The sequence below is a fragment of the Vidua macroura genome, chromosome 2 (genome assembly GCF_024509145.1).
Source record: "Vidua macroura isolate BioBank_ID:100142 chromosome 2, ASM2450914v1, whole genome shotgun sequence".
NCBI classification, from domain to species: domain Eukaryota; kingdom Metazoa; phylum Chordata; class Aves; order Passeriformes; family Viduidae; genus Vidua; species Vidua macroura.
In genome coordinates, this window is record NC_071572.1 from 34,860,146 (window position 1) to 34,887,439 (window position 27,294).

General features: G+C 37.8%; 1 protein-coding gene across 1 annotated transcript in view; it reads right to left on the bottom strand.

Moving 5' to 3' along the window:
- DHRSX (dehydrogenase/reductase X-linked) overlaps positions 1-27,294 on the bottom strand; it is a 161,748-nt gene that overhangs the window by 96,967 nt on the left and 37,487 nt on the right. The window contains exon 3 of the mRNA XM_053969965.1: positions 16,733-16,801. Within this exon, the coding sequence (XP_053825940.1) occupies positions 16,733-16,801 (69 nt within the window). The remainder of the gene's footprint in view (positions 1-16,732; positions 16,802-27,294) is intronic.

Below are 27,294 nucleotides of genomic sequence, written 5' to 3' on the forward strand. Positions count from 1 at the left end.
CCTCGTCCAAGGATTCCAGAATCACATACTATTTCTGGAGCTTTTTCAAACCACCTTGTTAAAACACCTGGGCTCTCTCAGCTCCTTCTGCTTGATATTGCCACGTGGGAGTATTACATATTACTCATGTGCACCTTGATATAACTCACAAAAATAAGTGATCAATGACAATGAGAGCACAGCATTCTCAATTAAGATCATATCAGCCCATAAAATAGATTTTTTTTCTTTTATGCCTGCCAATTCTTAATTAAAACAGGTAACATAAATATGTAAGTGCTAGAATTGAATTTGGAAAGGCTGAAATTGCCAAAGACAAGTTGTTATGGACACGTTACAGAAGAAACATGAGAACAGAAGAACTTTATGAGTTTTCACTGTTGGCTTACATAAAAAAGATTAATATCTAGCCAAAATAAGACTCAATTTATAATTCTCCCTATACTCACACAGTGAAATGAAGCTTTTAGATCTTCACTGTAATGATAAATAACACATAAAAAAAAAAAAAAAAGTCCAAAGAACAAAGCATACTCATGAATTCAGAGGCTGAGCCAACTGTAATTAAAAAGTCCAACACTCCTGTATCTCATCCACTCTGCTTTGCTTTCTGAGACTTTCACAAAATGAGCCAGGATACTGAAATGACCATTTAGTCAGCAATTTATATCACTCTGGAAACTGAATATGGAGATTCAATACCAGCTGCTGTTTATTTATTGTGTTAAAAAATGTGAAGGATCCCTGTGCATACTGTTAATGTGTCCAATATAGTCACCAGCTCTCCAGTTGCAGTTGAATTCATAGTCATCGCTCAGGAATTGCTAACTCTTCCACCATTATTATTGCATCCCTAGGCTTGGATCTGTTTCTTGAAACTCTCCCTTGTGAGATAAAAATCCTCTACATCATGAAAGAACAACTCAAAAAATCTTACACTTATCTAGTCTTTTATCTTCTTGCTAGTACCTGCATCCCTTTCAGGTCAATATATCTAGGTTAAAGGTACATGTCGCGGTGTTCACAAAAACCTTTACAAAGCCTTCTGATGCTCTTGCTGGCAGCTCATGTTTTCCTGAGTCCTTCTCTCACTCCAACAAAAGGGAAATAAAGTCTCCAAATTTATCCAGCGCTTTCCTACATATTTCCTTGCTGCATTCACTTAAAATTGGCTTCACTTTCCAGACATGGTTTCCAATCAGTGGACACAGCATTCCCATTGCTCTGCGTCTAGCCGCTTGCTCTTCCATCGTCTCAGTGGATTTACACCCACACACTGAGGTAGGTAATATGCAGGAGAACTCCTGAATAAAATATCCTCTTTCCAAAGATGCTACACAGGAGCAGCTTGCATCCTAGTATGCTGCCTGCTTGGTGACTTCTGCTCCTTGCTTTTGCAACCTGCAAGCTTCATTCTTCAATCCCACAGAATTTAGTACAACTGCTATTATAAGATGGCGTAGATTTGAGGCAAAGGCACTGGCTATTTCCAAATCATGCTTGTTTGGTTTATTTGAGCATTTGCTGTTCTGTACACACACCACTGGACAAAGACCCAACCAACCAAACAAAAATCCCAGCCCAGGTTTTCAGTGTCAGGTTTGTTTGGACTCCAAGGAGAACTTTTCCCTATGCACCTGACTCTAAGGCTGGCTGATAGTCCTGTTCACCAGGAGCAGTCATTGCCTCTACTTGCTGCCAGTTCTGAGCACCCCCCAATGAAATGTAGTGGGTTCATTTGCTTCACACCCAAACAAGTGCTAGGTGCCAGCTGTTAAGAATTTTCTGTAAAGCAGGCTGAATAGACAGGTGGTGAAAGTTGCTGACAACACAGAAATATTTAGCTTAACAGAGGCTTGGGAGGATCATTAGGAGTTTCCTGAAAGATGGAGCAAAAGTGTGCAATTAGACAACACTTAACAGGGGAATGATTGCAGATCCATGCAAGGTGCTGCTCCCGAGCAGAGAAAAACAAACAATGCTCTGGAAGAGTGTGACCTCTTCAGAATAAGGAGCTCATTAAAGGAAGGACTGCAAAATGCCTGCAACTGTGTGTGTATGGGAGGGTGTATAGTATAAAGCAACTGAGATCTTTGATTTTTTGCCTGTAACTACCATGAATAAAAGAAAACAGCAGTTACAGAGACTGTTTTTGGCTTGATTTCTTCCTTAATAAAGAAAAGACTGGTTCAGCCTCATTGCACTGGAATGCAAGCTGTTGGGAATGCACAAGAATCCAGCTGCTTGTCAGGCAATGTGTAGACAAAAGGTGATTGAAACCAGCTAATAGCCATCCATTGCAGGCTACTCTCCCTGCAAATTAGTCCAATGCTATGCAGCGCTTTCTAAGCAGTCAGACTGATTAGCATATATGAACTCTGGCATATACAGAAATCACACCACTATTCAGCACTGTACAGGCTAAATAAGGGTTTAGAAGCTTTCAAAATAATCCTTGCAATTAACTGTAAATTCATTGGAAACAAAAATATTACAAGACACGCATTTTAAAATATGTAGCTGAATTACAGTTCTTACTGACTGAAGAAACAGAGAAATTTAGTTTGTGGGTCTTTTAGTAGAAAATGTGTACATGGGTGGGAATAACAGCTGCCTGCACACTTATTATGATTCAGATTTGAAGAGCCATGAGACCCACCTCCCAGAACAAATTTATGGCCAGCTAGGATCAAAATTCTGGCCTTTCTGGAGTACCCCTTAGTAACTGTCCAGATGAATTGCTGGAATTGTCACTTCTCCAATAAATCTGATGCAAGTTTCTAATTAAGGCAGTACGTTTGAAATGATGAGGTAGAATCCCTGATTAGGTTAAAGTCAATTGTAAGTTTACTATTGTTTTCAAGAAAACATGGAATTGCAGCCCTAAACTCCATTATTTAGAAGGCTATAATAATCCCCCCACAAAGGTTAGAAATATGTGGATGCAACACTCAAATAGCTTTGTGAGTCATGCTTATTGAATGTAATCATACAAACTGTTAGGTACAGAATGCTTGACAGCTCTTCTTAGTCTTGCATAAACAAGTTCTTTTCTGATCATAATATGATATCTATTTTCCTTTAATGTTCACTTTTTAAGGAGTTAAGGAGTTACTTGGCCAAAAGGAGGGAAGAATACAGGTCAACTTAAAAGGAAAAACAAACAAACAACAACAACAAAAAAAAAAAAACAATAAAGGAAAAGTAAAATTATCGGGGTTTTTTTCCTCATTCTATCTTCCTAAAGCTCCAGTGTGGTTTCACAGGTTTCTACCTGCTTGCTTTTCATTTCCAGAATGAACATAAAACTACTAAAACAGCTTCCCAGATTTTAATAATGCTTGAGAATTGGGTCAGTATATGCTCCTAGAAGCACTTCAAATGCACCTACCACAAAAGAGAGGGGAAAGAATGAACAGGGCTTCTAACCTCAGTAGTGGTGATCTGTAATGCCCTTTCAGCCTCTATTGTACAAAACACATAGAGCAGTGTGAGTCTCCAGTCCCTAGACAGCAGGGGGAAGCTCTGTGCGCCTCCATGCCATGGATGGAGGCTTTGGATGTCCTTCTTCATAGCATAACTCAGGGGTTTTCCTTGCTAGCATAGAGAAGGAGGAAATGTTTGAATTCATCTGTGCAAAGGGATGACTAAAAAGCTCCCATGTCAAAGGCAAAAGAGAGCCACACTGACAAGGAAGTGGTTGGGGGCAATGAGGAAAATACACAGATGGATAAGTAGAGGTTAAGTTCCTGCCTTTAAATTTCTGTGTCTGCCCACTGATACCTATTTCTGCCTCGCCTTTGGCAGCCAAACCCAGAATTTGTAGTTCCAAGATATAAAAAAAAAAAGGAAGCTAGAAATATTTAGAAACACATACAGGGCTTGAGAAGGAAGGTTTGGGAAAAGGACAGAGGGATGTTTCAGTGGGAATGGAGATGCCAGGGAGCCATTGAAATGAAGAGGGAAGAAACACAGGAAGAGAGGAAAACCCATCAACAGCTATTTAATCCCCTTCGGAGAAAATTAGCTTAATGATTCAGTCACTCTTTTCTGCTTTTCAGTTGAATAATAATGGAAGCTATCTTTCAGGCTTATCCCAAGGCTAGCATGATACTTCTTCCTAGGACAAAAACACCCACTGGACATAACATGTCACTCTTACTCCACGTTTTTTAATTTGACAGCTTTGAAATGAATTTAACAGAATAGTTGCCAGAGAAAAGATATCATGAAACCCATATCATTAATATGTACTCTTCCAATCCTATATAAAATCAATGAAGAGCCTTGTTTTTCCTGGTTGGGCAGCAGTATGTCTCCATCTCAGAAGCCAGCCAAAGAGAAACTAAAAAAACTTAGCATAGTGGATAAAATATGGAGAATAGAAAATCACATTGTTCCATTTTAAAATGTGCAATTTTTCTGACTGTACAAGTACCATTAATCTGTGATATTTTTTTAAAATTGAAAATGAAAAAGCACAATAAAACTACAAGTTGTTTCCATTGATTTGTAATGCTGGCTTGCAGTATGCAAACCACAGAACTCAAAGCAACTCCTATGAGTACACAAGTACTATCTTAAACATAATATGAAACAGGCAGATATGTGTTACAAAGATGTATTTTCCATTCAGTATTTTTTTAAGTAAGATGGAAAAGAGAGATAGAGTAAGGAAAGAAGAGAAAGAATGAGGAAGAGAGAAAGGGAAAAGAGCGACAGAGACAGAGATGGAAATACAAATGTGCCAGGAATGCTGAACACTTTAGAAGATCTTCAGAGAAGACAAGGAAAGTTAAGTATGCAGAATGGAAAGGAAAACACACAATTTTCCTTGATGGAGCATTAGGGGGGAATATGCAAGCTGAGGGCTAGAATAAAGCCTGTACCCTCAGACATCCTTCCTGGGGAGTTAAACAAGCCTTGTGTGCACTGTGCTAGCCCAGCTCATCCCTGCAAGCAGGTACAGCTGTGAAAGCTGTGTCACTGCTGACTAGGACATGTCTCTTTGAGAGTTTCTCTAACACCTTAGTGTAATAAATGCAACTTCCAGAAATGAAATCCTGATCTATGGAGTGACTCCAATTCTTTATTCAGGGACCATCTACTCAAAAGTCTGCTTAGCATAAACGCTAAAGAAACAGTCAGGCCCTGCACATAATATTTTCTGGGCATGATCTTATGCTCCTTCAAGTTTATGTGGCAGCAACCTCATTCCAGTTTCTTCTTTCTCTCTGTTTTCATATGCTTTTTCATCTTTGTCTATTCCTTGTATTGGTTTTCTCCTTAGTCTCCCTTTCCTCTCAGCCTTTAGGATCTCTCCATTTTGTTGGGCTTATTAACGTGTACACTAGTGTCTTAACTGTCTACTTTGGATTTAATTTAAAACTACATTTAAAAACATGACCATTCAAAAAGAAAATGGAACATGAAATGTGGAATTCATGTTGTGGGGTTTATTTTCTCCTATCATTCTGCTATCTGTTTTCCTTTTTGCACCCATTTTCTCCCATTTTATGTGTCTGATTCAGTTGCTCTTTGAACACATTGGTACATATGCCTTTTATAGCATTCATTGCAGTAGAAGGCTGATTTTTATTTAACTCAAAGAGTAGACTATATTAAAAAAATATTCACTGAAATGAATCTGCAAAATCTGAAATTAACCTGCAAAAAAAGAGAAATTCTTTAAAAAAATGTTTTAAAAATAAAAAGGTCAATAAAAAATCTATTTTTCAAGTAAAAGAATAATTTAGTGCTGGTAGCATAAATTTATACCATCCCTCTGAGACAGAATACTCCTTATATCATCAGTGACATATAATCTCACCTGGTGTTAAAAAGGAACTGAAGGAAAAACATCACTAATTTTTAGCACCAGAAGATGGTGTGTTTTAAAAGGTTGCTGCAATGGCAGCTTGTGGAAGGTGCAGAGAACAGACCAAGGCTGGGACCCACAGCTATAGTTTCCTTTCAGCCCCCACCTTTCCTTACACAGCTGTCCCCCATGACTCACCACACTGCACCGGACCCAAACTCCCAAGAGTATGAGCTTCTTACTGAAAAAAATTAATTAAATCCCCTGTTTTTTCCTCATTTTACTGCCTTAAAAATCCCTAAAATTGGGGCTGGCAGATAGCACTTTTCCAGCTGAAATGAAGGATTAGCCATTTTTCATCCAGCTTCTGAAAAATAACCCCCATGGAAACACTTTGGAAGCACAAAAGAATGGCTTTATTTCAAAACATTATCTTCAGAAAATAAGGTAAAATTACTTTTAAGAGACTAAGGATATAGATGCTAAATTTTCACACAGCCTAAGAATGGCATTTCTGGACTATCCTTGAGGAAGTACCTTTGGCACCAGTAATTTACATTACCTGATGAGCTCTTTTTCATCTAAACAAAAAAAAAAAAAAAACAAACCTACTAAGATCTCTGTCTCAGACTCCCCTAAAGACTGTGCACCCACTGCACAAGGCTAAGATGCTGGGCTCTGCCCCAGACTTCTGCCTGGACAGCCAGGCCACAAGAAGACAGAAGCAGACCTCACAGATCAAAGGGGTGGAAGGATCTCTCAGCTCAGCTGGTCAGCTCCCCAAAGCTGCTGCAGCCACATGTGCTGCCCATCCCCTCAGGTACACACACTGCCAGCACCCTGGGGCCCAGTGCTTACCAATAAATGCAAACATGGCCATAAATGCTCTGCTTCTGATTGCACTAAGATGAAGAAAAGGTTAATTGGATATGGGAACACTGCAACAAATTGTTCTCTTTTGCAAGCAAAGGCAAACATACTATTTTACCCTGCTGGGTGGAAACACAGAAATGGGTACTGCTTTCTGACTAGCATGTTTCTAGAGGTATGACTCAAGCAAATTAAAAACAAACAAACTAACAAACAATATTCTGTCTGTAGGAATGACTGAAAGGGCATGTGGAGAGGCAAACACAATATAGTTATATATCATTGGTAGTCAAGGTAACTGCAGTATTATGATTCCAGACTAAAAACTTGTTTCATGTATTTTCTGATATAGTAGTCTTCTTCCAATCACTTGAGATCATCAAGTGATTGATGATCCACAAGCTGGAGGAAGAACCTAAGATTCTCAGGAGAACTGCTCAGTATATCAGCACTGTTCTATCCCAAATAAGCACATTTTTGACATCTCCCTCTATTATCTATAGCTAGTACTACAAAGTATAGGCCTTCATGGCACTGGAGATGCACTTTTTCTTCAACTTTCAGAAACAAAGTCTTTAAGGAAATCCCGTTTGAAGACTTCACTTAGCCAGGGAACAATTAACTTTCGCATCAGCTCAAAGAAAAAAAAAAAACAAACAAAAATAACCCAAACCAAAACAAATAGACCAAAGGAAAGAGGGTTCAGACTCACACAAAAGAAGTGTTTTCTATAGGATATTTTCATTTTGTGTCAATTTTTATACAAAATCTTTTTTTAAAACAAACTTTTACAAATTTTTCTTGTTAAAAAACCCGAATAATTTTTAGTGTACATTTTCAATTCAACATAAAGCATTGATAAGCTGAAGTTTATTAATTCAAGAAGATTTTAAGGTCTAGATTCTAAAACAAATATTGTCTTTTATAGTACAGCAGTCTGGGACATAAGAAACACAGTCGGGATGAAAAGCCTTTGATCTGGATCATCAGGCTGAACACAAACTGCTACTTTTCAAGTTAATCCCTTCTACAGAGATTGTGCACTTTCTCAGTGTTATTTTGTAGATATGAGTGTAAAAGTGTTTCTTTCTCTCTTTTGCCAATAAATACTGCCATTCAAACAGACATATTTCTTGGAAAAATTCTGTCTTCACAAAAAATTGTTCTAAGTAGGACTATGGAGTTTTTGCATGGACTGACATTCAAGTGTTGAATATAAGCCAGAAGAAAGCCTGCAATATTTTAGGTTGGAAAATTAGCTTGCTACAAACCTCCAGTTAGAAGCCCCCAACTGCCATGACAAAGTTTTGAAAAGGAGAAATTGCTTTTTGCCTTATATTATTTTTCCTTCCTTTTATTTTCCCTCTCATATGCCATCAAATTTTTAAAGAGACAGAAGTACAGACACTGTATCATTTAAATGAGATACATGTTCCAGGAAGTTTAGTTGTTGTAAATTACTTCTTGAAAAAGCACAAGTGAGCATAAGTGAGATTGGAGTAAAATGAGAGGAAATGCAGAACAACAGCAAATCTTGCCCAGAGCCATGAAGATCTCTCTCCAACCACAGGCCCACGTTTTTCATGCTTGGGAGCTAAAACGTTGGCAAGGATTATTTTTCAACTAGGTCAAAGTAAATGTTGGAAAGATGATTTGATTTATTTTGTCTCTTCAAGTCACATCAGTTGTGAAGAGCTACTCCTGCCAAGCAATCTGAAGTCAACAGTAATCTTGGTAAGAGAAGTCAGTGGCAGACATAATGTTAAAATCAAATAAGGAATGAAACACAGCTGAGCATTATCTTGGGGAAATTAATCAGGTGGTGGAAACAGTTCACATCACCTTGTCCAGAAAAAGTGCCTCAATATATGAAGAGAAATCCAAACTGAGACATTATTAGGCTTGTAACGATTATCATGTTAGATGTTTGGCTTAATTGAAGAGTCTATAAGTATCTTTAGAAATATTTTTTTTTTCTTCTTACAAGCAAGGATTTCTAGCACCAGGTATCAGAAAAGACCATTAAAAAATGCTGGCATTAGACACTTTCTGCAAGACTTTAGGCTAAGAAGGGTTTCAAAGTGTACATGAGCATGATAATTTACAGTCAGATGATGAAAATGTGGCAGAGATGACACACATAATGTAATCTTGAACACATAAAATTTGAAAACTTGTCTTAAAAAATTTAAAAAAAAAATTAGTCTATGCCCTGCACAAAAATTTTCAAAAACAAACAAAAATCAAGAACAAAACAAAAACCAACCAAACAAAACACACAAAAAACCACCCAAACAAACAAAACACAGTCAAACAACAGCAACAAAAACAACAACAGTAACAACAATAAAACAAACCAAAATCCAAAACACCAAAAGAAACAAGAATGTCAAGAGTCATTCTTACTCTAAATGTCAGCATTTCTACACTTCTTCCCTTTGTTTCCACAGAATGTTTTTTTCACTTGCACAGATGTGATTTTTTACATTGCTATAAAGTTCTTTTCAAATATCTGCTTCTCAAGACTGCATTATGTTTGAATTATTGCTATTCCTATCACTATATGCAATTAAATCTTAATATTGTCACTGTATGAACACTGATACAGTTTCTGGAAGGCTCTGAAGTCCTGGAACCTGTGTATGTTACAGTATCTGTATTTAGGTCTGGTCACACAAAGCAGACAGGGTTTCAGGTGGGTTTGGCAGCTAAAATTTGCTAGACTTACAGAGTTACAGGGTGGCTGAGGCTGGAAGGAGATTGTCCCTTCTCATGCTGGGCCACCTGGAGGTGGCTGCCCAGGACTGTGTTCAGATGGCCCTTGAATATCTCTCAAGATGGAGAAATCTACAAACTCTCTGGGTAACCTGTGCCAATACGCAAAATCTCAAATGTTAAAAAAAGAAAAAAAAGAAAAAGAAATAAAGTTTTTCTATTTTTTAATTGAATTTATTGCATTTTAGGTTGTGCCCATTGCCTCTGGTCCTGTCACTGGGCACTGCTGAGGAGAGATTGGCTCATAACTCATTTAAGAACTGGAACATCTATTCAGAGCTTCAGTTCTTTGCCACTAAAAAATAGTCCTTGTAGAACAATTTAAGCATGGGCACAGTGGCATTGGTCCTTTGGAGGTGCAGAGGCTCCTCTCCAGCAGTGCTTCCTCTGGAGCTTTGCCATACTGCTGCAAGGAGGGAGCTGACAAGGAAAGACTGGCAGTGCTCAGTGCTGAGCAGCATCTGTTGTTTGATGTGCAGCTCATACCTGGGAGGTTGCTCACACAGCATACAGGCTCTACTTATTCCACATTTACTTCAGCCCACAAGTTCTCCATACTCTTGGCAGCTGGACCTCCAGTACATAAGCCAATGGCATTTCCACAGAAACTTGTTATAAGCAAATTAACTTCTAAAGCCCTACACGTAACCCACAGAAGATAGGTCTACAGAATGTAGTTCTTGGAAGAGATTCTTGGAAGAGTAATATGAAAGCATTCCAGAGAGAACATAAATTGCTTTATTCATGGCTTTGTCTTTCAGTAGATGCTGGCAATTTTCTTTAAAACAGACAAGGTCTAGAAATAGCTCACACAACCTGCCTGCAACTACTGATCGAGACGGAAAAAATAATGGCATATTAAAGAATGTGACAAACCCAGGAGCACCTTTATTCAGTCACTGCACAACATCATGACTCTACAAGTGCATACGAGAGGATCAAAATCCTGTAAAAGTCTGAAATGGAAGCTTTTTCCAGCCCTGAAGAGGCAATTTTAATTTGAAACTCCATTTCTCAAGATTGCCTTCAGTAGGGCAGCACAATCAGCAAAATGCTAACCTCAGAGCTTTGGTGCCATTAGTCACACAAAGCTTTGGTGATTTACAGTCAGAAAATCATTTCAAGACATCTGACGGGACTTTGTTATTCTGCCTACAGCTACACCTGTGCACTTCTTTGTCTCTGAGTTTCAATTAGAGATAATTTAAATAAGAGAAAATCACATTTCCTAGTGGCAGAGCCTGTTAATGAAATGTGTTTCACATTTCCAATGGAAATGGGAATTCAGGAAACCAACAGGCAGAGCTTGTGCCTGCATTATGAATACATTTCACATTTGAAAGACTTTATCTCCATCTCAGTAGCCAGATATGCAACTCATCTTCAGCTATGTGAACCATATTCATATTGCTCTTAATTTCTGATTTGCCACGCTGTTAACGTGACCACTCAATTTCCAAAGTGTTTTAAGAAACCTAAAAAATAAGGGTTTCTGTATTGTTTTAAGTATCTGTAAGAACTGAAAGGGGAAAATTTTGTATCATGTTACACTGGAAGTCAAAAGGAAAGCAAGAAAAGACATAAGCAAACAGGCTTAATAAATTTAACCATGGTTTTACATCAAAGAATTATGTAAAACAAACAGAAAAGCAGGACAATTGATTTGAAAATTTTTCACCTAAATGATTTTATCAGAGGGCTTTAGATACAGTTTTCTGTGGATTAAAATCTTCCTTGCTTAATATGAAGCAAAAAGTCACCAGCTTTGCTGCATAAGGGACATAAGTGCTATGAGCACAGAGCAGTATTAGCCCATGCATTACTTTCTTGGTCTCTAGAAAAGAGTCTTCCATTCTTGTGCATGGGGAGGATCCAGTCACAAATATAGATTAAGTTCAACACATCCAATATTTTTCAATATTCAAATATGTTCATATGGCTTGAATATACCTAATATAACCTCAGATGAGACTATGGAAGGAAAATAAATCTTAATGTTTAGGCAAGGTTCTTATACCTGTCATCAAGTGACAAAGCAGAAAAACTCTGCAGTTCCACACAGGGTCCTGCAAAGTGGCACACTGTCAGACTGAGACTTCTCTACTCCCATTCATATCACCATCTTGGCTTTCAAGATGTCTTCATGAGCCTGGTGTTCAGCTGTACAACTCCAACTGAGGGCAGTCATTCACCTGCCAAAGTCAAGTACTGGAGATAATGCACCAGCACAAGAAAAGAAACCAGGTAGGTGGAAACTGCGCTGTCATTATCAGGAAGCTCTTTAAACCAATCCTACAGGTCTTTCAGCATCAGCAGTGAGAGAAAGGATATTCCAATAGGATGTGGTAGAAGAGACAAAGTAACCACATTAGGTCTAGCCACAAGTCCAGGATGTGATGTTTTTACAACTCAAAACAGCACCAAAAAAAAAAAAAAAAAAAAAAAAAAGAAGTGATACAAGCAAGCATAAAGTCATGCATGCTTATGCACACTTCTACAAGATATGTCTCAAATACAAATATTTTCCACTATTTTTAACTGGTTGGATGACCACTTCCATAATGGCATCTTTGACATGCCATGCAAAAGAAAAAGTCCTGGCAGACACTTTTTGCACATATTAACAAGGCATCAGTCCTTGCTGAACTGAACTCTTTGCTGAAGACAACTCCAATATCGCTAACACGATGGGAATACCACTATCATGTTTAAAAGTCTGTGAATTTGGGAACTCAACAGATTAACTCCTCTAGCCTGCAGGGAAAGCAAACAACAAGCTCTCTGGTACAGAGCAGAAAAAGCTGGACTGCTCTGTTAAAAATGTTGCCTGATACAGCAAACATTGGTGGAGAAACCAGCCACAAGTTATTCTGTAATTACACGTGGTACATATCGGCTATATTAGTCCATCTTCCTTCACGTCAATTCTTCAATCTCAGATCTCTAATACCAAGGAAAAATTCCTTACTTATTAGCAAGTTATATAACAAAAGGGAGAAAGAGACCTTGTCATCTCCTTATTCCCTGGCTGAGCCACATGTAGCATAAACATATCTAGAGAAAGGTCTGGGAAAAAGCCAGCCTTGTTAAACGCACACGAATTTTTTTAAGACAATTCATCCTACTATTTGGCCCACGCTGTCTTGATGTGGGTCAGACTGTAAATGATACAATTTGGTTGCCAGTATGCTAACCTCTGCATTCCTCTGACTCTGAGGGAGAAAGTCTCTTCTTCCTTTCTCACCTGACTTCAAATGGAAGTTTCATGAACTCTGTGAATTTAGCTTGTAGTTTTATAATTGTGGTTTTATTTGAATTGCCGCAAAAATGTTGGGTGAGATTAAATGCAGGCTTCTCCTTTTGAAGAGGTCTATGCTTAATATGACTTTTACACCCTCTTTTCTCACTAAATGATAATTTTTTCTCCTTTGACTCTAGTTGCAACTTCAGCTCCTACACTCCAGTTGTGAGAGCCTTCCCTTGGTACTGTGCTATGTGGTATTTATGCATAAAGTTTTTCTAATTGCTGATTCCATCAGCATTCATGAACCTTTGCTGGAATGAATGAAGTTTTCATTCATGTTTATATATGAGTTTCCAACATTTGTATATTTGTAATCATCAGGCTAAAACCAGCTTTCATTTGCAGAGACATAAGCTGAGGGTAACTGAGTCAGGAGTTATAACTCTGTCATGTAAATTGAGAGATTCTTTTCCAGTACCATTGAGAGCTGAGTTTATCACAGAAACCTCTCATTTCCTCAGCTCAATGAAGTTTGTTCACGACTGGTAACTATGGTTATGGCTGCACTAACAAGCAGTTTGGATGAACAGAAATCCATTTCTGGAGATCATTTTGTGCTGGGCACCTGACATAGGCACTTGCTGCAGGTCTGTGGAAGGCTTAGTTCAGATAAACTCTGAAGCTGCTCCCATGCAGTAATGCTCTGTTACTGCTGCAACTCACCTCCCAGGCTAGTCCTGCCCAAAGGGAATCCAGGCCAAGACCTGCAGTGCTCTTCTTGATAGGAACCTGGGCTCAGCAAACAGCCAAGAGCTGAGGGTTGCCTGGAAAGCACCCAACTGATCTAAGGAACACACTAACACAGACACACCCTATGTGCAAATTACAGAGATTTATCCAATTAGAATAGCTCTGTGGCAATCCTGAGCCATCAACGATTTTCCCAGCCATATAATTGCTACTATTAACAACACAAGTTCCCAATTTAACAAATGGAAGCAAGATAAATGTCCACATCATCCTGGCTTCTCCCAGCTTTATGATTCATGGTGTAGCAATGTGTTGCCCTTGGTCTTTTGGAAATAGTGCCCGTGTGAGAATTTTAATGACAATGCAGCACTACTTCTGGCCTGTTTTGGATATCTGAGGGCTGTGATTTCTTTATCATGGAGGAGGTTCTGATGGTTAAGTTAACTGGGTCTATCATGCCCCGAGGACTTGTAGCTTATTTACTTCCACTCAACTGCCCATGTATGTCCTCCCTCACACTTTGTAACAGGTTACCGAGAACCCAGACCCAAAACCAAGGAGGACACTTAAACAGTCTGGAATCAGCAGGGAGAGGAACCAAGAAGGTTTCTGAGGCAGCGCCAGGGGAGAGGGTGGGTGGAAGGAAAAGGTGAAGAGCTACATTGTTTAGATTTTCTGAGTCCTTTAGTGTCACTGCTTTGTTGCAAATGGTTGCAACTGCTTTCATCTCCAGGTCTTTACTCTCTTTTGGCATTGGCTCTGCTTTCCATACCTCCAGCATGGGAAATCAGGCTTCCTGCCTCCCTGTACTCAGAAGTTTTGTCCATCCTTTTTTCATGTCTTGCCATACTTTTACTAATAAAAAGAAAAAAAAAAAAATCACCTGCACGCATAGCCTTTTTACTACTACCCTTTATCCTCCACTGCAACTGTTAGCACATTATTGCTCCTCATCTGCTTCATAGGAATTACTTATGTACATGCTTTGAATCTCACTTGTCCCAGAAGTAAGTACAGATTATGTCAAGTAAAACTACTTACCCTTAGATATCAGACAGAGCCCCAGACAGACAAGGCCAAGACAGAGAAGGATGACAGTGCCTTAAAAACATTGTAATTACTTGCATTCAATAAGCCTGGCATTTTCCCAGAGCTGTCTCTGGGGATGTTTGTGCTATGTATGGCTCAGCCAGTCAACAAGGAGAGGACAAGGTCTTTTGCTCCCTTTTGCTGTCTAACCTGATAAAAAGCAAGGGTATTTTCATTGTTCTGAGAAATCTGAGATCTATATAACAAACTGATGGCATCTACTCATGTTGTTTGTCCAAAACAGCTATATTGTCCCAATCCTTGACCACACTGGCTGCCCAAAAATACTGTTTTGAGTAGTTCTTCTTCAAGAGTCTGATGTTCCTGATGGGATCGGTTTCTGAAAAGCAGTGTTTTCATATGGGCCATGAAAAATGCTCAAAGAAAAAGCAGGGGAAAAGGGTCAAGACAACCAATAACGTTTTAATGCAGTGACTAAACAGATCTTGAACTGTATCTTTTGAAAAGGTAATACTCTTGCACATCCCTGTCTTGGTCACAGTATCTACACACACATCCTACTAAATGCAAAGTGCAGATACATTGATAAACAGTAACACAGGAGTAGCACTCAGTTCTGCACAAGTCTTTTGTACAGGACATTGCACTTGTAAATACAAATTTCCCTCCATCAGTGAGAAATTCTGAAAAGACAATATTCTTCCAATTTATTTTTAGGCCAAATCTATCAGGGCCTGAGATTACTTAAGCCTCAGTAAAAATAATTACAACAAATAACAACTTCAGGAGATTTTAATACTCTTTCAGCTTCCTCAAACTGACATCTTTGTTTTAACAGTTTATAACTGAGGGCTATAACTGACTTTACTTAGAAAAAGCAAGAAAGACTGGAGTGCTAGAAAAGCCTGTGATCACACAGAGCGAGAAAATAAGACAGACCCTTGTTTATTCAGCTTCATGCAAGTCACATGACTTAATTAATTCCAACTGGTTTTGGTCTCTGTACAGAAACTTCCAGCAAAAGACTTTAATGATGTAATAATTACCTTTTTCCTTTCATGATCCTTCTAACTATGCCTTAATTTATGATGATTGTAACTAGCATACATGTATCCTGAGGCTATAATGGATGCACATTTATTTAAGTCAAAAGATAAATCATAATGGAAGGGTTTTTTAACACAATAATTAACATGTATTTTGATCATCATAACAGTAATTATTAGAGGCACAAAAACAGAATCAGATCTCAGAAGAAGACATGAAGATCCTAAATAGGTTGGACTAGCAACACTGCCCTATTATTTTGCCAAGAAATTATACGTCGAAGTGGCAGGAATGAATCATCATGCACCATTAGGAACTACACCCAGTGACACCCAGGGACAAAAATATGAGCTGCACTAACCTCCACCATAAACTGCAAATTGCAATCACAGAGCAGGTAGTGTGGAACGTGCCTTTTCTCTTAGTTATCAAGCTATGCTGTCCTTATACCTCTACAAACATGATAGGTCATCGGATAAAGAAAATAAGATAAGAACCACAAAAAGCAGGCATTTAGGCTTGATATGAAAGGTCCATTTATATTTAAGAAAACTGATTTTTTTTTTTTGCGAAGTATTATAAGCTCTTAACACGTGTCAAATGACCCAATCAAACAGCCCTGATCTTTCAAAAACCTGTTAGTTCCTAAAACAAGGAAAGTAAAAGACCACACACTCTTACCTGCTGTCATCCTCTCCTTAGCAAAAACTACTGGTATTCTGAATTTTTTCTCATCTATTAAATCATGCACATATGCCAGCAGACTGTAACTTGCAGGCAACCCTTTTTCAATGACAAACAGTAAAGTAAAACAAGGCAGAAAACATTTTCAAAAAATATCCTATGCATTTTACCCCTGAGTCAGATTTATTTCAGGAATTCAGTTCATAGAATCACAGAACCATTTGGGTTAGAAGAGACCTTAAAGAGCACCTAGTTCCAAAACTCCTGCCATAGGCAGGGACACCTTCCACTAGACCAGTTTTTTCAGAGCTCCATCCAATCTGACCATGAACACTTCCAGGGAGGAGGCATCTACAACTGCTCTGGGCAAACTGTTCTAGTGTCTCAGTTAAAAAAAAAAAAATAGCAACACACAAAGGGACCTCATATAAAAGGAGATGACAGCAAAAAGAGAGGAAAAAAGGTTTCTTAAAGGAAATTTTATAATATGGTACCTTTTCCAGTCAAAGTTTCTTCTTTTATTTTCCTCACCACTTCTTGGCCATCACTTTCACTGTTTCCAGCTGTTAAAGGACAGAAAATGAAAAATTAGCAATTCAATCAATTTAAAGATTGGCTCCTATGAAGTGCCAACCACAGTGTAAAACCAGTATGAAGTTTTAGGTGGAAAGGGGTGCTGCAGAGGCTTTCAAAGAGGGCTGCACAAATGCACTGTGATTCCCACAAGTTCTGATGGTTTATCTCATTTATTCATATAAAATAGGACTATCTACTGGACCAGCATCTTATTTGATTTGTCATTTAGTCAGCACCTCTCGTGCAGAGATCAGGCTTATTAAAGCCTCTAGTGTCTTGATGTAACTCTCAGTATGTTCATTTATTTGTTCTTTTAAAAGAGCTTGTGTTCACAACAAATTTTAAATTGCTTTATTTTGCTTTATAGAAATAGTTATTCACTAAAACTCAGTGCCGTCCAAATGAGCTCATTTTATTCATATTTGCATATTTTTTACTCTAGACCACTGGGAAAAAAAAATTATTATTTTGCTAAACAGTCACTTCAGGTGTCTGTTTCCAGCCTGACTCAACAGAGTTTGAAAACCAGATGCTGAAGGCTGGAATATTGCAGAATTGAAATAGCTTCAGTGAAAACTGCCACAATAATAGAGGTTTTCAAAATCCTTCTTTCAAAGAAAATCCTGTAAGAAAGTATAAAGACACTGAACAAATGACCAAAATCCTTACAAAAAATTCAAAGACACTTGGATCAGAAGGATACCATGAAACTGGGAGGCTAATCTAGGCTTCTGAGTTCGGTTAAGGAGATCAGCACCCCCTTGCCAAGGGTGGGTGGGAGAGGAAAGGGACATTGCACTTTTGCACTGCTTCCCTTCTACTATGTCCTTCTGGGATCTTCTAAGCAAAGTGAGTGGTAGGCATCAAAAAGATCAACCTCTTTTAAGTGCTATATTAAATATTCAACATTTAAAGAAAATGCTTTTTAAGTCATCTAAGTAACACAGTCAGCTTTGGGTTGGGAAAAATCAAAACTAATCTGCATCTTCTTGATGAAGTTGGGTCACTAAAGGGCACAGTCTTCAAGTGCATTGAACAGATACACAGCACCCTAAATTCAAGATGGTTTACTAGATGAGGGTAAAATTCTTACCGCTGTCAGCTGGTTTAAATCCTCAGTATCATATTTGCCATGATTATTTTAAAAAATTTTTGATACACAAAATATCCTCTGGCTGGACATTTTTTCAATGATTCACCATCATTTCCATATATTCCATATACCAGAATTTATCCATTTTAAATGTTATAGCATCTGTAGTGTAAGATCTGCCTACTCTGAATTCAAGTGGTTTGAAGGGAAGGGTAGAAAGGGAAGAGAGATCATGTATTTTACGCAGTGAGGGAATCTTAGAAAAAGCTTTGAGAAAGAGGGATTCATTGTCTTGGGAGCTTAGATCATCAAAGTACCCAAAACCATAATAATCTTGCTTTTCATGCTAATTTAAAATGTCTACTGGGAACTCAAAATAGATATAGCTGTCTCAAGAACTGTTTATGTAAGCAGTTCAGTGCCTTACCTGATGGGTTTTTTTCCACTTAGTCCACACAGAATAGTGAAGAATTTGGGTGAGACTTATTCAATAACAATGCTGACTAAAATAAATTTTGAAAAAAATCCTAATAATATAAAAATAAATTCATTCTAAACAGATGCACCTGTATAAAATCAGATATCATTTCAATGGCATAAAAAATACAATTCTTAATAAAATACTGAAAAAAAGGAAAACTTATTTAAATACAACTTTTAGTCTAAGAAATTTACACATCTCCTCCACATTTACTTACACAAACACCACAAGTCAAAGCAAGTTGATATGAAGCCACCAGAGAAGTACATATTAAAATTCTTATCAGCACCAATAGGCTTTGGATCTTATCCTAAATGTCAGGCTCTGTCATCTTAGTTGCTTAAGTAGATCTTAACAGTGAAAGTTATTTTGGGGATTTCGACAGAATTATCACAAAGATTGGTCAGTCTGGAAAAGCACGGCCCTTAGAAAGACAGCATAGGCTAAAACCACATTATCACTAGTTAAGGGGTTCTGATACATCTATATGTATTTTTTATACAATATTTTTAATTTCTTTGAATGTCATTATCTCTTCAAAACATTAATTGCCACTCACACACTGAATTTATGTACAAGACTGATCCTGATATAGAAAGCAAGAGCTTTTCCAAATGGCATTTTGCAAAACTAAGAATTTGCAATCTTGATGCTTCAAGGAAATGTACTTCAGGGCATTATAAAAAATTTTTAAATAATCTATGATCAACAACAGAGCCTGTAAAGCTTAAGGTTGCCTGGAGAGAATAAACCCACAAATCCAAAAAGCCCTTGCTTATCTAAGATTGTCAAGGGAAAAAAATTCTCACTTTCAGTAAGATAGCACAAAATGAAGACTAATAAAAACTTCTGAAGATGAACGCCAAGAAGATTCAAGGCAACCAGCATGTGGTGTCCAGAGAAAGACCTGACCCCTTCACCTTGGAGCCTGAGAGCCACCTTGTGCACAAGGTATCCCTTAGCCTGTGATAAACCCAGAGCAGGGAACCCCAGGGGGGAAGGCAGGAGTGAGAGCTGCCCAGTGGCAGGGCAGCTGTGCCGGCACATTGCCTCCCAGCTCTCCCCACACACCCCAGCTGCTGGCAAGTGTGACCCCCTCATTCACTAGTGCCTGGGGAACCTGAGATAATGCTCATCCCCTGACTTATGGAGCCATAATTACAGATCAGTTACTGCCTGAAACAATGGATAACTTTCCAGGGTGTGCAGCATGCCCCATGGCCCTTCCCTCTCTCCTCTTCTGACTTCAAGCAACCCAATTTCAGAAGTGGTGCCCATAAACTCTTACATATTTACCAGGAGAAGCTTGGTGGCACAGTAATCAATTCTGCGTATGTGTATACCATCTGATTAAGGAATTGCAAAGGATAATGGTTAGATGCCTTTGTGCAACAGAATATAAAGGGTTTCCAAATGGAAATTTGAATCAAAATGCCTCCTCGGAGCAGCATAATCCTCATTATGATCGAAGGGGAACTGATTTCTTTGAAGCACTAGCCTGAAGACAGGGCTTGTGAGGGCACTCAATACCTCAAGAGAAAAACAAAATCCTATCAGCTGGTACACAAAAAATAGAATATGCCTAAAAGAAAGGAATGACTGCCCCCAAAACTGCCAAGGCTGAGAAATTTGAACTCAATACAAGTAAGATTTTAAGGAATTTTTAAGGTTTCTTTTAAAAGAATTTATAAAATCTTCAATAAAAGTAATACAGATCTTTGATCTCATCTGTAAAACATTTAAGGTATGCTTTTCAATAAGGCTAGGTGTAAGGATGTGCCCAGCTATAAAAAGTAAATTGTGAACATGATACAAACTTCCTTGTGTCTAGAGATACCACATGTCTTTTGTCATTGAGTTCATCACATAGCAGTTACAATTAAATACATGCCTTTCTTGTATGAAAGGTGAAAATATTGTTGTAAGTGTTCCTTTGAGAAAAGAAGCAAAAAATGAGCAAGGAAGAGAATGTCAATTTGCAAAGAGAAAAGAAATTATCATTATTGCCTTAGGTTTCAGCTACCCACCTGTTCCAACAAGAGGTTAAGAATGACCCTGTTTATCAAACCCAAGATACATCTAGACAAGTGCCCTCTTTCCAACAATAACCTGTAGCAGATACTCAAGGAAAAGACATGATGGCAAAGAGTCCTGGGACAGCAGGCTCCACGATTTAATGACAAATTTAATTACATTCAAAATTAATTACATTACATGCACTTCAGTAGCATGTTTGTTGTTGTATTTTTTATTTTGTTGATGCTCTCTACTTTGTGTACAATAATACAGGGAATGTCCACTTCTCATTAACTTTCTACAGCATCCACAACTGTATACTATACCTCAGTCATCTGTTTGGAAGCAGAAGGACCTTTTTTCTGTGCCCCACCTTCTACAAAGCCATCCTCTACTCCTAACCATCACTCTTTAGTTTTTTTCCAGTTCAACCAGACTCCTTTTGAGTATGCACAACAGGATGATCCAATGGTTTCTATAAAGGAAGAGGGACGCTTTCTGTCCTGTTTTCATCTTCTTTCCTGCTAGTAATTTTATTTGCCTTTATGACTTGCACAAAATATCGATGATGTTGCACGTAGAACTTTCAACAGTAAATCACAATATTTATTTAACTCTTTGACTAGCAGTTAATTTAGGTCCTATTCTTGTAAATACATAGGTGTGGCTGTTTTTTCTCATATTCTGTATTTGCATTTACTAACACTCTGTATTTATCCATCCCTTCATAACATAGTCATTCACTATTGGGAGATTATTTCCTATTCTTCCTAGTAGTTAAGATTTCACAAGGCATCTCTAGACACCACCCAGTCCCACCCTCTGCTACAATTGGTGGCCTAGGACCATGTCCAGTCAGATCTCAGGTATTTCCAAGGATAGAGACTCCTCAACCAGTCTTGGCAACCTGTGCCAGTGTTTGATCACCCACAATGTAAAAAAAAAAAAAAAAAAAAAAAAAAAAAGTTTTTTTTTTTTTTTTCCATTAGGTATTTATACAGTGGAAAAGATCCCCCTTCCCCCTAACCCTTTTCTCCTTTTCAGGCTCAGTACAGCTCTCTCAGCCTCTCCTTACATGTCAGAAACTCAAATCCTTTAATTATCAGAGTCAAATAATTTTGAATATCCTAAACACATTTAAACAAAATGCATCATCTCACTCTTCACCCTGTATTCTGTATCTATCTTTTATAAATGTACTGAACATCTGTCTATGAGGCCATGAGTATCTTTGCTCCAGCTCAAAGCTGATAAATTATTTCTCAATATTGCTTTCTGCCTCCTAATCTATTACTAAACTACAAGAGATCTTTCTCTTATCTCAAGACAAGCCAGCCACTTTAAATCTTTTGGCATGAATCTTAACAAAAGCTTTTGAAAACCAGGACTAAATTAATTCATACAGTCATTGAATATTTCAAAGCATTAAGCATAAATGCTTAATGAATAAACATCTAGAAAAACTGCACTAATCTTCCAAAATTCCAATAACACATATTTAACTATACATTTTTTAAATGCCTGAGTTATTTTTCAATATAAAAACCACACTTACTGGACTATACACAATGTTCTTCCCCGAACTGCCCAGCACTGTATTTATCCACCTTACACTTCTTTACCAAGGATGATTTAAGGTTTTAGGCAGCAGATACTAGTCCAGAAATACTTTTACACTGCTGATGGATTTTGGTTTTAATCACAGTGACCTGTTTTAGATGGTTTTAATTTTTTTTTTTTTTATGTCTAATACTATGTTTATACTGAGTTTGTAACAGTCTTGATACTATTTTAAGCTCTGGATCTTTTTAGCTGCTCATTTTATATGCTTCAGAGACAGTGAACAGATTGAAGACTTCAAGCCCATTTTGTTGCTCCTCATAAGGTTGCCTTTCCATCCCCCTGATAAAACTTGTTTTCCTCTAAACCCTTTAAAACCATTCTGAAATAGGCAGACCAGAACACAACACAGTATTTAAGGTTCTGGCCCACAAAGGATTCATACAGTTGAATCAACTCATATAGTCTGCTTAGTTTGTTCATTTTCTAACAATTTCTAATATTTGTTTTGATTTTCGCACCCTATGGAGCACCACTGAATTTCACAGAATGATCTATTTTGACCCTGAGATCTACTTCCAAAGTGATGATGGTCGACACCGTGTCTTTTTTTGGCATTAAAATTTTTCCACATGTCCATCACTCCATATTGATCAACACTGAGCTGTACATGCCTTTTAACATTCAGCTTCTTATGGTCTTCTTGTAATCCTTCACACATCCCTGGCTTTTACCACCCTGAATATTTTGATACAATTAGAAGCACTTGTCACTTCATTATGTGCTCTTCCTATAAAATTATTTGTTGAAAGCACCATATGTTAAAATAAGCACAGACGTGACAGTCTTCCAACAGAAGTTAGGGACTAAAGTGTTTGACAAAATTTGTACATATTTGGAAAACTCTGTGTGGCTGTGTGCACATGTATGGTGCATAATTAACAGTACTGTAAACAGAGATTTTTCATAACCCTGATTACAGTGCACTGGTATGATAAAACCTGACCTGAATTACAATTATAAAGGAATCTGCATGCATTTCCTTTATACTCATACAGAAAAAAACAAATCATCATCCACTTTTTATTGATTGGTAAAATTTTGACACTTCCTGACTAACTCTATAACTCATTCAGGCCTAAAAAAACCTGGCTGAAATTAGGAAGATAAATACTTTTTAAGAAAAAAAATATAACCCAAGCATCTCATAGATCCATGTATATTAAAGAAAGACTATCAAAGTAACCCATAGAAATTTTCACCAACTGAATTTGAATCAAACTGTCTTTGAAAATGACCAATTGCACATTCTTGGTAGGATTTAATTATCACTCTAAAGTTACTTTGTAGTATTATACAATATAAGAATTGTCTGATTCATGGTACAGAGAATCCAGCTTGAAAATTGGAAACTAATGGGAATTGAAAGAGGTGACAGAAATATCTCTTGCTTAGTCTCCTGCAGAGCTTACAGAGATCACACATAAGTGCTGGATCTGGTGATGGAAGTACATTTATTTATGCCAAAACTGCAGGGCTCAAGCCAAAATTGCATAGCTCAAATAAGTCACCTGATTATACATATATAATGAGATTGCTTCCTTCAAAGTGTGAGCCTGTATTAGAAACTTGTGACAGTGATATACTCAGACATTAAAGACTGATTACACTGTCCTGAACCTGGAGTTTTATACCAAACAGCATAAGTGTAACATTGTAAAGGTGCAAATCTTTTGATTTTCATTCATTCTGTTTTCAGATAGAATTATCAAAACTTCCACATTAGATATTATCACACATTATCTCAGACTTCTTTTATTAATGTACTGAGGGCAAAAAAAAAGAAAGAATCAAATAAAGGCTCTCCTTTTTTGAGTCAACAATTTTAGCATGCAAACACAGAATCCTCATAAAATTAAACAGCTGTGAACAAGCTATGAATAGTTTATGCTTTTTTAGCACTCTAAATTGAGACTCACAAAACTGTGGCAAACACCTTGAACCAGAGCTGAATGTACTGGGTTTTATGCCCTGGGTGGGCTGGGGGAGGTCATAGAATTTACCAGGATATCCTGATTTCCAATGTCCTCATAGTGAAGAGCATATTTATTTGTAAGTGCACACAAAACACTACCTTCAATATTAGTCACTGCTGAGCACAGTGTGTCATTTACCTTCTCTTTCTGAAAATGAAATTGCAAGTTTATCTATCAACTAGTAAATTGCATAGGAGGGAGCAGGAGCTCCCTGTTTGGCTTGATTCTGAAGATAAGTCACAGCCATCAGTTTTCCCTACCAGGGGTTTGCTGTCTGCCATGATATTTTCCTGAAGTAAAAGCCCTGCTGCCTGGCAGAAAGCCTCAATGAAATCTACCAAACAAATATACAAATACACAGAAAATTACTTTCATCATTTCAGCATTTGTCAAAACCTCTTTCCCAGGGAGAGGCTGAGGGCAGGGTGATCAGCACCTGCAGAGGGAAACTATCAGTGGGGGATGGAGTCTTGTGGACCAGTGCTGGGACTGGAAAGGAAGGAAGTTTGAAAGAACTATGAAACCGCTTGCTGTAAAGGCTCTGAGTGAACATACTGCCTCTTCATACAGTGCCTACTCAAGCTCCACAAGGTAACATGCTTTCTACTTATTTGCTTTCCTTATTCCATTGGTTGATTGGATTTAAAAGTAGGTTGCTTCAAATATTTACTCCTCTAAAATGTCAAACTGAATCAAAATCATATCCATCACAAATGGTGAATCATTTTTCACATCAGACATTCAGGCTTGACTCATTTGTCTACTGCAGGGATATCATCCTTTATTGCTACAGTTCCTATAATGGGAAACAAGCATTCAGTGATTGAGCATGATTGACTGCAAGCTACATGTGAGTCTCTCTTGCAAGCCCAAATTCACTTAACATCCACACCTTTTTCACAGAGGTTCATGTCTATATACAAACATAGGGTGAAAACATTTCTAGAGGAGAAATCTTGAGTGCACTTGCTGTCTTATTTGAGCCTTGTGTGGCCCGAAGCAGAATGTGCTAATGCATGCCAATGTGCCAGCAGATATTTCAAACATACTCTGGACACTTGGGCCCAACAGTTATGAGCAAGGATGGAAGGTCATTGCATTTAATGTGCTTTTGAGACTGTTATGATCTTGCAGCTGGAAAAGCGCCTGGGACTATCCATTCTACTGACAGGACTGCTTTGGTCTGAAGAGTTTCACAGGCAAAGAAGATGGCTGTGACTCATAGAGCTCAGTGTTTAGGTCAGAGTTTGCTCGGAAGAAATGAATCAGCTGGAAGACTTACTCATCAAATGCTTCTTATAATTAATTTCATTAATTCAAATTTGTAGGGATTCATAATGAAAATAGTAAGATTGATAAAATTGTAGAGTGAATGGAAGTGTGTGTGTTTGTAGGCACCAAAAGAAAGAGCAAAGTGTTAAAAGAATGCCCTTTATTGACAAACAAAAGACATGTTTAGAAGATACTGTTCCTATGCTGTGCATGTGAAGGCCACAGCACAAAAGACTGGCAGCAGATGACCACGCACTCTGCTATCAGGAGGATAACATCTCCAGGTTGCAGCTTATTACCCATACCATTATTTTCCTGTTAGCCCAGCCTAAAAATAGGCTATAGACAGAGCCTATATATTGCAGACAAGGAAAAATGTACTGAGAGCTGCTGAGCAATATAAAAGATCACCCAATAATAGTGGTTGGAAGGGAGCTCTGTCCAATCCCCCTGCTAATGCAGTTTCACCCAGAACAAGTAACACAGGGCACATCCAGATGAATTGTTAATACATCCAGAGAAGAAGGCTGCACAACTTCTGTGGCAGATCTGACCATAAAATAACCTGTCACTTCTAATCAAGAAGAACCACAGAAACAGGATAAGGACTGTCAGCTGGCATGACCTTTTCCCATACTCAGGTGATGCTCACAAGATCACATGAGCTCACATGTCTGGGTGCTTATGAGAGTATGGGTGTGAGGGTGAGTGAATGAGGGAGTGACTATGAGTTGAAAAAAACCAGCTTATTCAGAGATTCTGCACCTAAACCTCACCTTCCCATTCCCAAAACTCTCACACTGAATTTTGTTACATGTATCACTTAAAGTGATACAAAATAAATCTTAAAAAAAAAAAAAAAAAGAATGTTCTATGCTTCTATGACCCTATGCAAAGAGAAGAAAATTACCCTTTTTGTTTTCCCTGAGTATATATATAAAAATATACTGAGTATATTTTTGCAGTCCACCTTAAAGATAGAAAGCAATTTTATTGAAATATTAATGCTGACATCATTAGCTACATCTAGCTACGTTAGCAACATCTAGCATTTAGCTACATAAAGAAGCAGCTACTTGCATTTTGCAGACGCTTGGGTTTGACACATCCATTAAAACATGTATGAGTAAGTGGTGTCCCATGTCACACCTGTATGATTCCAGGACAACTCCATTAATGTTGCTGACTGCACTACACTAAAAGTACATGGCTATTGTGATATTGTCTATTGTTTGGAGTGGGTTTGATATGTGTACAGAACCTTAGAGAGAGCAAAATCTCTATAAAATTTGAACAAAATGGCATTACCAGCTTGATAGTGTACATTCAAACAGCAATCTTCAGTGACTCTATGGAATAAAAGTTATAGTGGTTTAGGTAAAAATCTAGTTAAGGAAAGATGAAGTGAGAAAATGTAGCATTTTAAACATAAAAGTATTCATTATACTACATTCTGACTTAATAGACATATTACGGCATAAATATATATTTATAGTAGAGGAAGCTTTAAAAAAATAAGAAATCTCCTAAATACCGTCTGTGGTAGAAAGAAGAAATGGTGCACACAGAACAGTTTTTGAGTTTGTAGAGAAATTCACCTAACTTCAAATGTCTCACTCTAACACAGGCACCTTATCAACTCTTTATTATCAATGGAAAGAAACAGGCACCTCCAGAAGGTGAATTGCCCAGTCTGTCTCAGACTGACACCCCTGAATCTCTAGGTATTTATTTTCTTGCTTGTCTACGGAGGCCTCTTACAGAGACAAATTGAGAAGTAAATGTGCAGTTTTTACATATATGAAGCTATAAGGGCTTCCACTGTCCTCATAACACAGATCATCCCCCACTAATCACTGTAATGCTCCTTCAACTCTTTAATTTGTTTTCCTCTTAATTAACATGTACATCCTAATGCTGATGCATAATCCATCCCCAGTAACAATGGACTAAAATATTTTTGTAATATTCATCTTTTTAAGGTTTTTTTATTGTTTACTTTTTATCTAAGGTAGTACAATT